General features: G+C 46.7%; 1 protein-coding gene across 5 annotated transcripts in view; it reads left to right on the forward strand.

The window, feature by feature from the left end:
• Positions 1–853: 853 nt before the first annotated feature.
• Positions 854–14,743, forward strand: part of EMID1 (EMI domain containing 1) — a 76,384-nt gene continuing 62,494 nt past the window's right edge. For all 5 annotated transcript variants that reach the window (XM_048514083.1, XM_048514081.1, XM_048514084.1 and 2 more), the window contains exon 1: positions 854–1,286. In XM_048514083.1, the coding sequence (XP_048370040.1) occupies positions 1,162–1,286 (125 nt within the window). In that variant the 5' untranslated portion in view covers positions 854–1,161. The remainder of the gene's footprint in view (positions 1,287–14,743) is intronic.

A 14,743-nucleotide genomic window follows, 5' to 3' on the forward strand; every position in this document is an offset into this window, starting at 1 on the left:
GTTCCCAAGTATCACCTTCCTGTAATCAAGCAGGATTATCACTGTTAAGCCAGGTCTAGGAGCAACTGTCTACTTCCTATCTTGTTTCAAACCACATAGGATTGTTTCTCACCAGAATCTGCATCTCCGGCTATGTGCAGCATCTATGTCTTGAGATAGGCCTCTTCCGCACATGAAGAATAACACACTTTCAATCCACTTTGCAGCTAGATTTCACTGTGCAGAATAGCAAAATCCACTTGCAAACAATTGTGAAAGTGGATTGAAAGCGCATTATTCTGCATGTGCGGAAGGGGCCCAAGAGATTAAATTCTGCCCCCTCCCCTCCTTTAGAGCGAGAGAAAATAAGAAACCTCTGCATGGTTTGCACATGAAAGGCAGTGAGGGAAGGAAGTGAGGAGGGAGAGCCTGTGCTCTTTTTGTGGGGCTTGTTCCTCTCAATGGGCGGGGGGGGGGGGGGGGGGGGGGGGGGAGAGAGTGAGGAAAGGGAAAAGATCCCAGATGGGATCTTACTGGTTGAGTCATAAACGAAGGCTACTGCAGACTCCTAAGGTGCCACCCCTAAGGTGCCACCGGAAAGGAAAGAGCTCCAGACCTCAGTCCAAGGCCAAAAGTGGGGGGGGGATATTCTCCTTGGGTCTGCCCCACTCCCTGGGAAGCCAAGGCACACACACACCTCAAGCCTGCAAACGCTGGAGTCTCCTTGGGGCTTCATTTCTCCCCCTCTCTTTCTCTTTTGGCTCCTTTGATGTACTTCATTTTGGCTCCAAGCTGAAGCACATCAAAGGAGCCAAAAGAGAAAGAGAGAGGGAGAAATGAAGCCCCAAGGAGACTCCAGTGCCTGTAGGTCTTGGGGATTGCGACCCCGCAGCCCAGGCGGCCTGGCCCCTTCCCTGCCCCCGACTAAACCCTGGATTGATCCCGGCTGCGCCTGGCACGGCGCCACCCCCCACCCCCCACCGCGAAGCCAGCTCCTTTGCCAAGGCGGACAGGGGAGGGGGTGGGAGGAGGGAGGCAGGCACTGAGAGGCTTCGCTCTCCCTGCCTTTTTCTCAATGAGAGCGCCTCGCTGAGCTTCGCGCGTCGGGGAGGAGGAGGAGGCGAGCGGGGCTGGCTGGAGGGGAAGGGCCGGCTGCGCCCCACGTCCCTTCGGCCGACCCTCATGGAGGCAGCCCGGAGACGCGGCTGGCCCCGGTGCCTCCGGGCCACGCTGTGGCTCTGCTGCTTCCTCCCGGACTCGGGCAGCGGCACCTGGAGCCCCGCCGGCCTCCACTACCCCAGTCGAAGGTAGGTGAGCGGCGCGGGGAGGCGGATTCCGCACAGGGCAGCGCTCGATGCGGATCTTTTCCCCCCTCGTTTTGCATCAGGGCTGGTTTTACTGCATTCTCGCCCTGATGCCGCATCCTGTTTCCCTCAGCAACCAGGCGGAATCCAAAAGCAGGACAGGCAACAACCCCGGGTTTCTCCTCCGTCCTGGTATACTGCTGGGGGACTTGGAGGTTCCATTGGGAGGGGCGAAAGGGTCTGCCCCTTGAACAGAAGCTTGATGGGACGCTATTGACCAGGTGATGTCAGCGTGGTGAAGTGGTTAAGAGCAGGACATTCTAGTCTGGTGAGCCGGGTTTGATTCCCAACTCCTCCACCTGAGTGGCGGAGGCTTATCTGGTGAACCAGATGTGTTTCCGCACTCTACATTCCTGCTGAGTGACCTTGGGCTAGTCACAGTTCTCTTGGAACTCTCTCAGCCCCACCTACCTCACAAGGTGTCTGTTGTGGGGGGAGGAAGGGAAAGGAGCTTGTAAGCCACCTTGAGTCTCCTTATAGGAGAGAAAGGTGGAATATGAATCCAAACTCTTTGCTTCTTCTACCTCCATGCCATGGAAAGCTTCTGATGCCCATTTCCAGCCAACAAGACTTCAATAAAGGACAGGACATTGTTCTCCTAGCCTGTTAGCAACATTAGGTTTCCTTTCGTTATTGGATTGTGTGATCTTTGATAGAACTAACCTCCGGAAGTTTGTCTAATCATATAAGTTAGGTTATCCTGATCATATCTTGTGCTTGTGAGTGCCTCAAGAACTTCAGAATCGCCTTGCAGCCTCAGACCAAGAATCACCATGTGGTTCAGCATCCTTGTTTCAACAGGAGTCAGCCAGACCCTTTGGGAAGTTTCCCAGATACAGCAGAAGCAACAGCTCTCTGTTATCACCTCCACTCACATCTGGTAGAGTGTGTCTGAAAGCAGAGGCTCCATTTTTTGTCAGAGTTAATTGACATTGACAAATCTATCCCCTAGCAATGTACCTAATCCTTTTTTTAAAGAAGCCATACAAGTTCATGATGAGTATCTCTCCCACCCCCATTTTGTGGCTGTGAATTCCATAAGGACATAATAATTGCCTTGCAAGATCAGTTCAGCAAACTCCCTAGCAGCAGCCTTCTCACTATTCTGCTACTGAGAGATATTTTGCCTCTGTGCATGGAAGTTCCATCTAAAATTTGTGGCTAATACTTGATAGATCCATTCTCAGCTGTGCGGGAGAATAAATTTGTCTGACCCCTTTTAAAAGCCGCTACTGGACTGCACCAGATTTTGTGTGACAATGAATTCCATTTTTAAAGTATATTATGTGAGATAAAATGCTTCTCCTCCACCTTTAAACTGGATCCTAATCCTTGTCGATGGCTGAGCATTTTGACCTGGTGGAAGCTTTGCTTCCAAAAGTTGCTTAATACAGGTTGCTGAAAACATTCAACAAGTGAAGCTGTTCTTAGCACAGAACTGGGGAATGTTTCAGTGGCTGAATTTCTGCCCTCTGCACAGCTGCTGAAGACACTATGGATGAAATGCGGTCAGACCCAGTTAATGTGCTGTTATTGGGTAAGCAGCACTGGCCAGTGGTTAGCGCATTACACTAGAGCTTAGATGAATTAGATTGTTCTTTTGGTCACTCCTGCATCCCGAGTGATGTGTGGGGTGTAGATGAGGAAGTTTCAGAGCATTCTGGGTAGGCTTCAGGGAATCCGCTAATACTTATTATTCTGCTTAGTCTTCATCGCAGGGCTGCTGGGTGGATAAAATAACATTCTTATTTACCATTTCTGTTTTGTTTCTGTTATGTTGCTTTGCCTGGGTTCTTGGTTATTTCACTATAGTGCTGGGAGATAGGTTGATAGCATTCCCGGGGAATGCTAGGGAAGACTGCTTAAGAGCTTCCAAAGTGCTGATCAGGAATGTGAAAATGAGATTCTCTAAGATAGCTTTTTCTCACACCACAGATTTTGAATATGCGCTAAGAAAATATTGTCTGCAGTCATTTGCTACTCTGAACAGCTACCCTTATTTGAAGTTTCCACAGAAATGTCATAGAATAGATTGTCTGGGCTTTTTGCATTTCATTGCCTATAAGTTGGTTTGCATCCATATTTATGTGTGTATAAAGGAGCGTGCATGGAAAAGGTACACATTATTATGTACATATATAGTTATGTACATATGATAGTTTTATTATTTATGTATTATATATGATAGTTATATTAATATCTGTATGATCGATATCATATAGTCTCTCTATGTGTGTGTGTGTATTGATTATTTCATATACTTATATGATTTCCCACTTTCCTACGAAGTTTTTGGAACATTACTTCTTTGGGTTTGGTTTCCTTTGAATGAGGGCACATTGGAGACTTACAGCATCATTGTAATTGTAATATGTGAGCAGAGCACACTTAGAGCTTAATTGTATGTTCTTATTCCCCCCGCTACATTGGTGTAGCACTAATGGGGCAGGGGGAGGACAATGCCCCAGGGACGTGCCGTGGCGGGGGCATGGTGGGGGCGTGGCAGGGGTGCAGGGCACACGCATGCCCTGGGCTCAGTTCCATCTTGCTCCGCCCCTGGGGGAGACATCCCTGGGTGAGGTGGAGAGGAATCTGCTGAAGTACAGCACTCCCTGAGCTTGTGAAGTTTGGATTGAAAGTGGGCTTAGAACTTTCCCATATTATGACCTATTTGTTCTATTGGGAAATATTACCTCTAGCTCATCAGGGCATGCGCAACCCCCTGCTGAGCAAACAGCCCCCCCCCCCCAGGGCTGTTTGGGATAGTGTAGATGAAGATCTAAACTCCCTTACTCAGTGCTCTGCAGTCCCAATCTAAATAGGGCCCATGCATGGCCATGGGGGTAAAATACAGTTAGGCACATGTAGATCCCTTGCCCCACATCAGATTTCTCAGATAAGTCTTTACACCCCATTGTGCTTCACTATTATATCAGCTAGTGAACAGCTTTCCCATTTGTCTCAGTCTCCATTCCAAACTGGAACTGTCCATATCTTCATATGTGCTCACACCTGTCTCCTCCCCTCTCTGGAGGGTGTAACTCTTCAGGCTCCGACAGGTTCTTGAACAGGAGAGCTGTCAGTCGACCATCTCCTGATTCTGAAGAAATGCCTACAGTAACATTTACTTCTGGCGAATAATACAAGAGAAACATAGACACCGCAGCAGCAGGGTATACCCTGGTGCCAAATATGCTGTTCTACTTTGATGGAGACACGGAGAGACCTTAACCTTTGCGCTTGGTGGGTTTGTGTTCTGGTTAGGGGTAGACTAGCCATTTATCTGAATGGGAAAGTTCCTGATGGGCTGCTGCCCTGGAGACCCACTAGCAGCCAGATACAGACAGAGTCAAATCCCACTAGATCCACCAGTGCTACAGGCGCTGCTTTACTCAGGTGTCTGAGCAACAACAGTGGTTAGTGTCGGCTTACTGGTTGCCTCCCTCCTGCATGATATCACTGGAGGCAATGGGGAAGCCAGACTGAGGTCTGAACAGACCAAGCCCTACAGGACTGGCTTACGGAGGCCACATAGTATGGCTTGTTCCTGGGCCATTCCAACTTTCACATCTGAGCACTTGAGACCTGAGGTACCAGTCAAGGCTGGAGTGAGGACCCAGCAAGGTTCCAGGGGATATTTCACAAAGTCTGTTGAACTCAGCCTTGTATCTGGAGGCATCCATCACACACTCAGTACTGAATGTGACCCATGAACATAATGTATTTTTGTGCATCAGTAATGGTACCCCAGTTTATGGTACCCCAAGCATTCACTGATGAAACACGAGGCTTAAGACAGATATGAAGTGTTGATTTTTTAAAAAATTAAACAGCTGTTTGACTTTTAAGGAGCAATCGATGATGTATTCCTTGATTCAGGGTCTACAAGTATTATTTTTTTTAAAGATTACTGTGTCAGTATTCCTTAGATTTTCTTTATATTCTGTTCTGAATGATCCGGTGCGTTGAGATAATGTAATGCATTTAATCCACAATATGATTAAAAACCAGACAGTTAATTAATTAAAGTGGTTTAATTGACTAGCAGTGTTAATTAACATCCTTTTAAAAGGTTTTTTTTTAAAAAAAAGAAAAATAAGCCTTCATCAACTTTATTAGATTCCTGTAGCATTAACTAATAAAACAAGTTTAGACATGGGTGGCCAAGTCAGTCTGGTGCCCAAGGCAGGAGATCTTCAAATCCTGTTGATTTTAAACTATTTCCATGTAAATCCCATTGGGCTTAGGAGAAGTGGCTTATAAGTGTTTTAAATGCACTAAGTCAAAATTATAAGTTAATTATAATTATAAGTTAATAAGTTGGAGACGTGAGTCTTCATTTCAGTGAGCTTGTGCAGAAGTAAGTACCTGGTGGTGGAAGAGGAGCAGGAGGAGGAAGCAGAAGACTTTATTTACGGTCAATGACCAAATATCCTGGTGATTTTTGGGGCTGGACTTGTCTCCTGCTCACTTTGCCCAACCTTTAATGACACTTCCTATCTGCTGCCTCTGCTGGCCACATTAGTGTGCCTTAACAGAGGGCTGCTTTGAAACGTATCTTTTCAATAAAATTGAAATAATCATCATTCCAGGCGCCATTACTGTGGAGGATTCTTTTTGAGCCAAAGCTCAGTTTTATAATTTTATTATATTTTTTAACCTGCCCCTTTCTATGAAGATCTCAGAGCAGCATGCATGGTCTGAGGTCTATGTAAAGTGCCATCAAGTTACACTGACATTTGGTGACCCTGGCAAGGGACTTTCAAGGAACGTGAGAAGCAGAGGTGGTTTGACATTGCTTTCCTCTGCGCTGTCTTCCTTGATAGTCTCCCTTCCAATTACTGACTCTGCTTAGCTTCTGAGATCTGTTGAGGGCTATACCAGGGGTCTGCAACCTGCGGCTCTCCAGATGTTCATGGACTACAATTCCCATCAGCCCCTGCCATCATGGTCAATTGATCATGGTGGCAGGGGCTGATGAAACAATGAGTCCATGAAACATCTGAGAGCTCCCAGGTCTGAACCCTGAAACTATATACCCCCCTCTCTATGGTCTATTTACCCCCTGCTACTCACAACAACCTCCATGAAGGGTGAGGCTGACCAGTCAACAGTTACCAGGTGACCTTCATGATAGAGTTGGGACTTGAATCCAGGTCTTCTTGAGCTTAGTTCAGTACTCTAACCTATTAGCTACACTGACTCTGTCTAGCTATTTATTCTCTACTTATCCATCATTTGGGGGGGGGGGCGCAGTTCTCCTGTGTATATATGGTGTGTATGGAGCATAACCTGTCATGCATCTGATGAAGTGGATTCTGGCTCACCAAAGCTATTGTCACAATGAGTTAGCCAGTTTTTTAACATGGCGCATGAATCTGTTGTTTTCATGTACACCATTGAGATGTAAATAACAGTTGTTGCTCTTGCTGGATCTCCGTGAGAGCAAATAGATCCCTACCTGTTGTGTAATTATTAAAGGAACTGTTCACAAGAAGTTGGCACTCCTTTTAGGGAATGGCTATGACTCAGAGCTTGTGCATATGCTTGGTGTGCAAAAAATGTTCAGGATAAAACCCTAGTTTCTGGATAAAAGGATCTTAAGCAGCAGATGTTGGGAAAAATCCTTCTTGGCCAGAGCACTTGTAGAATTCCTGCCAGTCCATTGAGCTAGCCAGGCCTTTGGTCTGACATGACCCAAGACAGCTTCATATTAGCAATGCTAGTAATACCAACTGAGTTGGAAAAAAAACCCTCTTCCCTTCTCCTGTCCCCTTTAAGGACCAGTTGGAGAGAATCATTATCACTTATGAATGTCTGAAGGTCACTCTGGCACTTAAAGGCACAGAAGATCACTCTGGCACTTAAAGGCACAGAAGCCAGATGTGGTAAACATTTGGCAATCTTGAGCCGTGCATGCTACCAGACTACAAGGACGGATCTCTCTTATTTACCGTGCTGCTAATGTCTTGTTAAACCTAAACAAGTACCTCTATCTTTTTGTGTCAAAGCTGTGATAAATTATGGTTTTGATAAGAACCTCAACTACACACTGTGTTTCTTTGGGAAAGGCTCCCTCCAAGGTCTCTGGTGACATCATCTGTGACTACTTTATAGCCATGCTATGTTTAGAAGCAAGTATCCTGTCCTCCAAGCACGGGCAGTCTGAGGCCTCAAGGCTGTAAGGTCTGTGTCTCCAAGGTTAAGAAAGAGGGGGAAATTATTGGGAGGAAAAGGAAGTTCATAGGATTTCCTTCTCTTTGAATGACAACCCTCTAATTATAGGCACAACAGTGGTAGTAAAGGGAGAATGGGTGGATTGCCCACTAGCCTATATTTGGAACGCAGACATAAAATGGAGGCATAAGGTCTAGACAGGGCTGTATATCTTCTGACTCACCACACTGAGGCAGCCCATCAGCCATGTGAGTTTGATGTTGAATGCTTGGTTTTGTTGATGTCATGAGGAGTGCACCACAGAATCAGGGCAGGGAGGAAATCCTTGCCTACCTGGTCGACCACAATGCATGACTGATGGACTATTGAGCTTGGTAGTTGCTCATGTTGCAGGCTCACTAGCTGTGGCCATAAGGCCAGGCTGAGTTGCCCCGGTACTAAACTTCACAGGATTTTTCTGTTTTGTAGCATTGCAAAATGCCAGAAGAAATAATAAAAAGAATACCACTTAGCACGTACAGAGTGAATTTTCCTGAACAGTTGGATGGATAGAAAATGTTCTTTTTTGGCTTTAACTGGCTGTGTGGCTGTGGTCTGGTAGTTTTTGCTACTAGATCCTGGCCACACAACCCAAAAAAAAACACAACAGCCAGTGGATTCAGGCTTTGAAAGTCTTTGACAATACAGTTCATTTTACTGGACTTATGCTTTGAAGAAATGCATGTGCAAAAAAGAGAGTGAAAGAGTCACTCCGTCAGTTTAGAACAGGGGTAGGGAACCTGCGGCTCTCCAGATGTTCAGGAACTACAATTACATGGCTACCAGCATGGCCAATTGGCCATGCTGGTAGGGGCTGATGGGAATTGTAGTTCCTGAACATCTGGAGAGCCGCAGGTTCCCTACCCCTGGTTTAGAACAAGGTTTTCTTCTTTTTAAGTCTGCTCTGTATGGTGAATAGCTCTGTTTAATCCAAAAGCCAGCATGCTGCTGCTTCAATTGAAAGCACCATGTTTGTACCACTGTGACCCTTAAAGCAGCTACACACTAAACGTGACATTTGTGTTTGTCTCAGCGACACTCTCTTGTATGATTCTTACAGCTCACACATAAAATGAGGGGCACAGGTATATGCTTAAACTTCTCTTTGTAGTTCTTGATATCTTTCTCTTTTCCTTATATCTCATGCATTTGACAAAGTGTTTATGAAGCACCTGAAACCTTCTGCTATAATACATCCAGAGGGATCATTGTTTTAGTCTGCTGCAGCTAAAATAACAAAGCAACTTGTGGCTCCTTGAAGATTAACACATTTATTGTGGCAAAAATAAAACAGGACTCCAGTGGCATCTTACAGGCGTCTTAAACTTATTCATGCATCTGATGCTGAGCTCTGACTCATGAAAGCTTATGCTGGAAGAAATGTTAACCTTTAAGGTACCACTGGATGGCTTTCTGGATTTAATACATGGTTTAATATTTATTAATATTTAATATCTGGTTTGTGTCCCATTACTGTTCAGTTTGGCCAGTGTAATTGCAGAGCGGTACCCGCTGGCCCAAACCTCTCTGTACATCTGTCTGTGAACCCTGACTGAGCTGTGTCTTCCTGTCATATAGAAATAGACAAGTAAGATTGCATGTCTGTCATTCAAATTTTACACATCACCTGGCTGAACACGTATATTTGTAGTAGATATGATTGCTATTTGAAGGAGGGAACCATTCTAAGCAACCAAGAGTAGCATAAGTGGTGTGAGAAAGCAAACTGGTGTTTTACAAAGCAAACTTGTATTTTATGGGTGTCATTTAGGAGTGTGGATGCATCTTTAACACCAGAGTTTACATTCCTGGGAAAACTGGTATTGGCTCCCGTTTCCCAGGTGCACAGTCCTTGTGTGTGTGTGTGTGATGTCTGCACATTACAAGTTGGGTGCAGGAAAGACCCTTGCAACGTGGGTGTTTCCTGTAGCAAACCCTGCCATGGAGAACTGCCCTGTTCTTTGGGATCTGTTTAGGAAATTCTGCCTTCAGGAGGTCACGAATTTCAGCAGCATCAGCAGCTAGTCCTGCCAGATGACGTTACTCCCAAGACCAGGCAGGCTGCCTCCAAGCGTCATGGGAACTGTGAATGGGGAGGTCTTGCAGCTGGAGAGCGAAAGAGAGGCAGCCGAGGAGCAGTTCTTCTCCTGTGGCCTTGTCGTGGGCCCTGCAGGGGGACAGCTGTGCTGTTAGCTCTGCTCGGCCACTGGCGCCCATCTCTATGTGGGACAGGGAATGGCCTCGGCCTCCATGCTGAGAGCTCACATTCCACGTGCCACGGTGACAGCCACTTAAATCAACAGACCCTTCACATCATAAGGAGCTCCAGCCAGCCCTGAACAGGGGGCCACCCACCCAGCCAGACACCCCCAAGCCGGTAGCACAGAGCCACTTTAGAGGGGAGAAGTGTTGCATAAAGAAACTTTTGTGATGGCCTCCAGAACAGTCGAGAGTGATAGGCCGTGGCCCCTGTCCAGGAGGAGCAGAGAGGGTGGTGTGATGTGGCCAGAGTTGACTAGGAATGCAGGAAGAATGTGAGAACTGGGGGAGTCACTCTGGGAGCAGTGCCATTGTGGGGAAGCCTGCACTGAATACATGGGCCGCCCTACTCTACAGTGATTCTGTTTGTGCTGTGACACAAGTGTAGGCACATCTCGGTTTCTGTCTTAGAAATTCCCATTTTGTAAATGGAGCCCCCATTCCAAAGTTCTGCAGTCAGCCTGGCACCCACCTTTGCAGATTTCGTAAGTGCAGTATTGTAAACAGGCTGTTGGAATGTCCTGTAAGTGTGCTTGATAAGGAACAGGCAGCCCAATTTGGGTGTGAGAGTGTGTGTGTGTGAGTGTGTGAAGTAGCTCCTGGAACTGGCATAGGGCTCCACTGGCATGCTTGCCCACCCTGCCATCATAAGTGGCACCTATGCTGGCAGAGAGGGCAAATAGGGCAGTGGGTGAATGTTCAATGGCACTCAGTGTGGAAGAGCCTGCTGCCTGCAGAGCCGTATGGCCTAAATGCAGACCCTGGAGCAGCTGGTGGCAGGCGAGGGCCATTCCTGGGTGCGGAGCCGATTAAAGTTATCCATTGTGATAGCATGTGGTATAAACCTGTTTCCCCAATGGAGTTGACTGGGAGGCAGCAGGGTTTTTCTCCTTGCTATTTGCTGCACCCCCTGGAGTTTCATTGGTGGAGGCGTGGCACTGCCTTTATCACACCGTCCTCAGCCACTGAGTCACACCGTCCTCAGCCACTGCCACCGAGCTCCCTTCCATGTGGATTGGGCTGATAGTTTAAGGCAGAAAATCCAAATCTCTTTTGTCTCCTGCACACACGACTCACCATTTGGATTCTGCATTTCACTGAGGCCTGCACGGGGGTGGGGACACACCCTGGTGGGTAACACCTCATGTGTGACTCCTGCAGTGCTATCCTTGATGCCCCCAAATATACCATTGTAGTCTACCTTTTAGGTTTCTATTAGACTCAGATTGAAGACTGATAAAGGGTTAAATGTCAGTAGGGGTATTTGGAGGGATGGTCCCAAGAGTACAGAGACCAGGGTGGATAATAGGGACAGCAGCTCCATGCTGGGAAGGGCTCTGACCACCCACAGCCCCACAGCCCTAAAGGAGAGGAGAGCAGGAGAAGGCTTCTGCTGCTTCTCATGCCCACCACATCTGAGAGGCATGAGCTTGTGGTGATGTGTGGTTACTGGCCACCTTAAATAGGTCAAGGTCCCAAGGCCCACGTTTTGCTTGGCCCTGGTATGGGGGCCAGTGCTGGGGTGGTAAATGCTGGACCCCTATCCTAGCTTCGTGCTCAAGGCCATAAAATTACGAAGACCACTCCAGACAGAGACAGCGTGAGGCAACATGAACTACAGATGTCCTGGACTACAGGGGCTGTTTGGAAGATCTTCAATCCAACTCAACATTAGCTGATGTAGGGAAGGTTTAAAGATAGAGGAGAGAACCAGGTGCATCTCTGCCACCAAAATGGCCCTTCCGTAACACCTAGTTGGACCTAAATCTGTTTCTTCTCCTTTTCGGAACAAATGATGCTCTGTTTGTAGGTGGTCTGATCTGATCTGGCTGAGCTTGCTGCTGGCTAGGGAGACTGTAGAGTGTCTCAGGCCTTGCGTTTCATGCTATGTGGTTGGATGATGTGGGGCACTGGGTGTGTTTGTGTGGCTTTTTTTTTCTGAACTCAGCTCTAGGACTTTTCCCTTGGTTAGTATTTGCCTTAATGATAATGCCTTTGATCCTCCTATGTTGGTGGCTCTGCTCTACAATTAGCCCCTGTTGAGATGCAGGCTTGGGGCCTCTGGGGTTGTGTAAACTGGGGAGGACATAAGTGGCCTTATGTTTGATCGTCAGGAAAAGAGGTTATGGCATGAGGTAGGAGAAGGTCTTTTAGTAAAAAAACAGGGGGGGAAAATCCCCAACAATGTATGCAGCATATTTCAGTCAGAAATCTTTATTAGGCATCAAAAATCAGCAAATAGAATTATACAGGATAAGAGAACTAAAAAGAATATCAAAAAAATATACAAATATAATATAAGCAGAAAGAGAGCCCAGAAGGTTAATTCAGAGTATAGGATCCTGATTATTCAGGAGATAATTCAATTTGGAGTTAAGAGAGCAAGGGCCTGCCAAAGTTGGGGCCTCAAGAAAGAAAAGTTGGGTCGAAATTCCCTGAATTTTGGACAAACAAACAAAATGTGCTCGAGCGACACTTCAAGAGTTCGACAATAAGTACAAGCGCACTTCTGGTGTATAGATTTCAAAAATCTCCCTAGAGGTAGTGTATGAGGAAATGTGTTGGTTCTCGCTCTAGTAACCACCCATCTCAGCGTAGAATCAGACAGTATGTTTAAATAACCGGCTAGCTGACATTTCTTGGGTATAATATCAAAATATAGCATATTTGACTGAGGCAAGAAATGGGGTCCTTTTTCATAGAGTGAGCTTCCTTCCTTCCTTCCTTCCTTCCTTCCTTCCTTCCTTCCTTCCTTCCTACCTACCTACCTACCTACCTATACTGAATACAGCAGTTCCAGCTTGCCTCTTTTCTTGTGGTGTTTTGTCTCTATTATTGCTCCCATATAATTTGTTATAGGGTCTGCCTAGCTGATTAACACATTAAAGAGAACATGCCCACATGTGATACAGTGACTTTGGCTGTAGCAGTTCAAGCTTGCTTACAGTTCTGTATGGTTAAGTAGAGGCATTAGGATCACAGCAGTCATTTCCCTTCTCTGAAATTTGTTTTATAACCTCATAGGGGGGATCCCCTTTAAACTTTTGGTCCAGACCAGGGGTAGGGAACCTGCGGCTCTCCAGATGTTCAGGAACTACAATTCCCATCAGCCTCTGTCAGCATGGCCAATTGGCCATGCTGGTAGGGGCTGATGGGAATTGTAGTTCCTGAACATCTGGAGAGCCGCAGGTTCCCTACCCCTGGTCCAGACTGTTATTACTAATTGCAGGGAAATGATCTCTCTGTCTTTGTCAGTTTCGTAAACTTAAGAGAGTAATCCTAAACAAGCTTCCTCAGAGGTATGTCCATTTTATTCTATGGGGTTGGGGGGCCAGGTCTCCTGCTATGGCGTGAGATTTCCTGGCAATCCTCCCCTTTTGGCTGCCAATGTCTCAAAGGCCATTTTTCTTGCTCATGTGCCTGCCGTGGCTATTGCCCCCCACCCCACCCCACTTGCCACCACTACTGGGGAAGTTTTTAAAATTAGCAATCGAAAGCCATTATATTGTTAAACCAACATAACAATGTGTCTATCAGGTTCCCTCAATACCCAGCATTCATTTAAAAAAGTGTAACTCTCCAGCCCCTTTTGTTGTAGAACTCTAAGGAGAAAGGTACGTCTATGTAATAAAAGAGGCTTAACAAAATGAAAGCTGGGGATTCAGGGAACCTGATACACAGATTATTATAACAATATTTAATTGTTGGGTTTTTAAAAAACCATACTGAAAAAGCTCTGGAACTTCTTCCTTGCAGAATGCTCCCATTTGGGTTCTAGTGCCTAGTGTCCGCCCCCCCCCCCCAAAAAAAAACCCCAGCCAATCAGGCCAGGTGGCTCAGCAGCAGCATTCCAACAGCCTCCCAATTCCCCAACACAAACGCAATTGCTGCTGACTGGCGGGAGCTATTTTTTTTCTGCTTGAGCACACTACTCTTCCTCCGCGTCACTACTGACCACACTTAGACATGGCCCATCCCCTAGTGGAGGGAGAGGAAGCATTCAAGGGAAGCAGAGGGAGGGGTGGCATGCAAGGGAGGGGAGGGAGGAGGCCCGGCATCTGGACATGGCCCACCCAACCTAGCGGAGGGAGAGGAGGAGGCATGCAAGGGAAGGAGAGGGAGGGGAGGGAGTGAGGGTGGTATGCAGGAGTAAAAGAGGTACAGTGGGGAATTTACTAAATGGATTTTGAGTGGTAAAGGGTACAGGGAAATATACTAAAAGACAAAAACAGTGAAAACCATCTACCAGGGACTTGTATCAGAAAACTGGGACTAACTCTGATAAACAGAGGCCACTGGAATGCACTCCTAATTTAATCTGACTCTGGCTATGGTAAACTCCTGGCTCTACCAAAGGGCTTCCATTTAGTGGGGAGAATGGCTTGACACCAAATCCTTAAGTTGCATATCCTTGGGCATCATCAGAGTCTCGTATTACCTGATTAATTGTTCACAGGCTGTACTGGAGAAGGCTGGAGCCTCCTGCTGCAGTCCCATCTGAAAGGACCAATATATGTAAACATATATTAAAATATTGTGCCAGATGGACAGGCAGGGTAGCACTGCTAGGTCATGCAAGCCCCCTGCAGGGTTAGAGAGTGACCTGCCATTCAGAGATTTATTACTCTGGCATGGAAAATTACAGACTTCTCAAGATCAAGACTTGGCACCAAGTTTTCAGGGCTGGAGGGAATTTCCCTTCCTGTTAGCTTGCCAGAATCTTTAATCACCTCTCAAGGGCCCTTTTCCAGGCCTTTTCAAGTTTTCTTTTCTCCCCCTCCATATTATGTTTGCATGTGCACACGCACACATGCACGCACACACGCACGCGCACACAGGCCCGTTCCATACAGCACAAGAAAGGCATCTGTGGGACGTCTTAAAAAGAGGCAACTGCCTCTTTTCACTCCGCACGTCCAAAACGA

The sequence above is a fragment of the Sphaerodactylus townsendi genome, linkage group LG13 (assembly GCF_021028975.2).
Source record: "Sphaerodactylus townsendi isolate TG3544 linkage group LG13, MPM_Stown_v2.3, whole genome shotgun sequence".
NCBI lineage: Eukaryota > Metazoa > Chordata > Lepidosauria > Squamata > Sphaerodactylidae > Sphaerodactylus > Sphaerodactylus townsendi.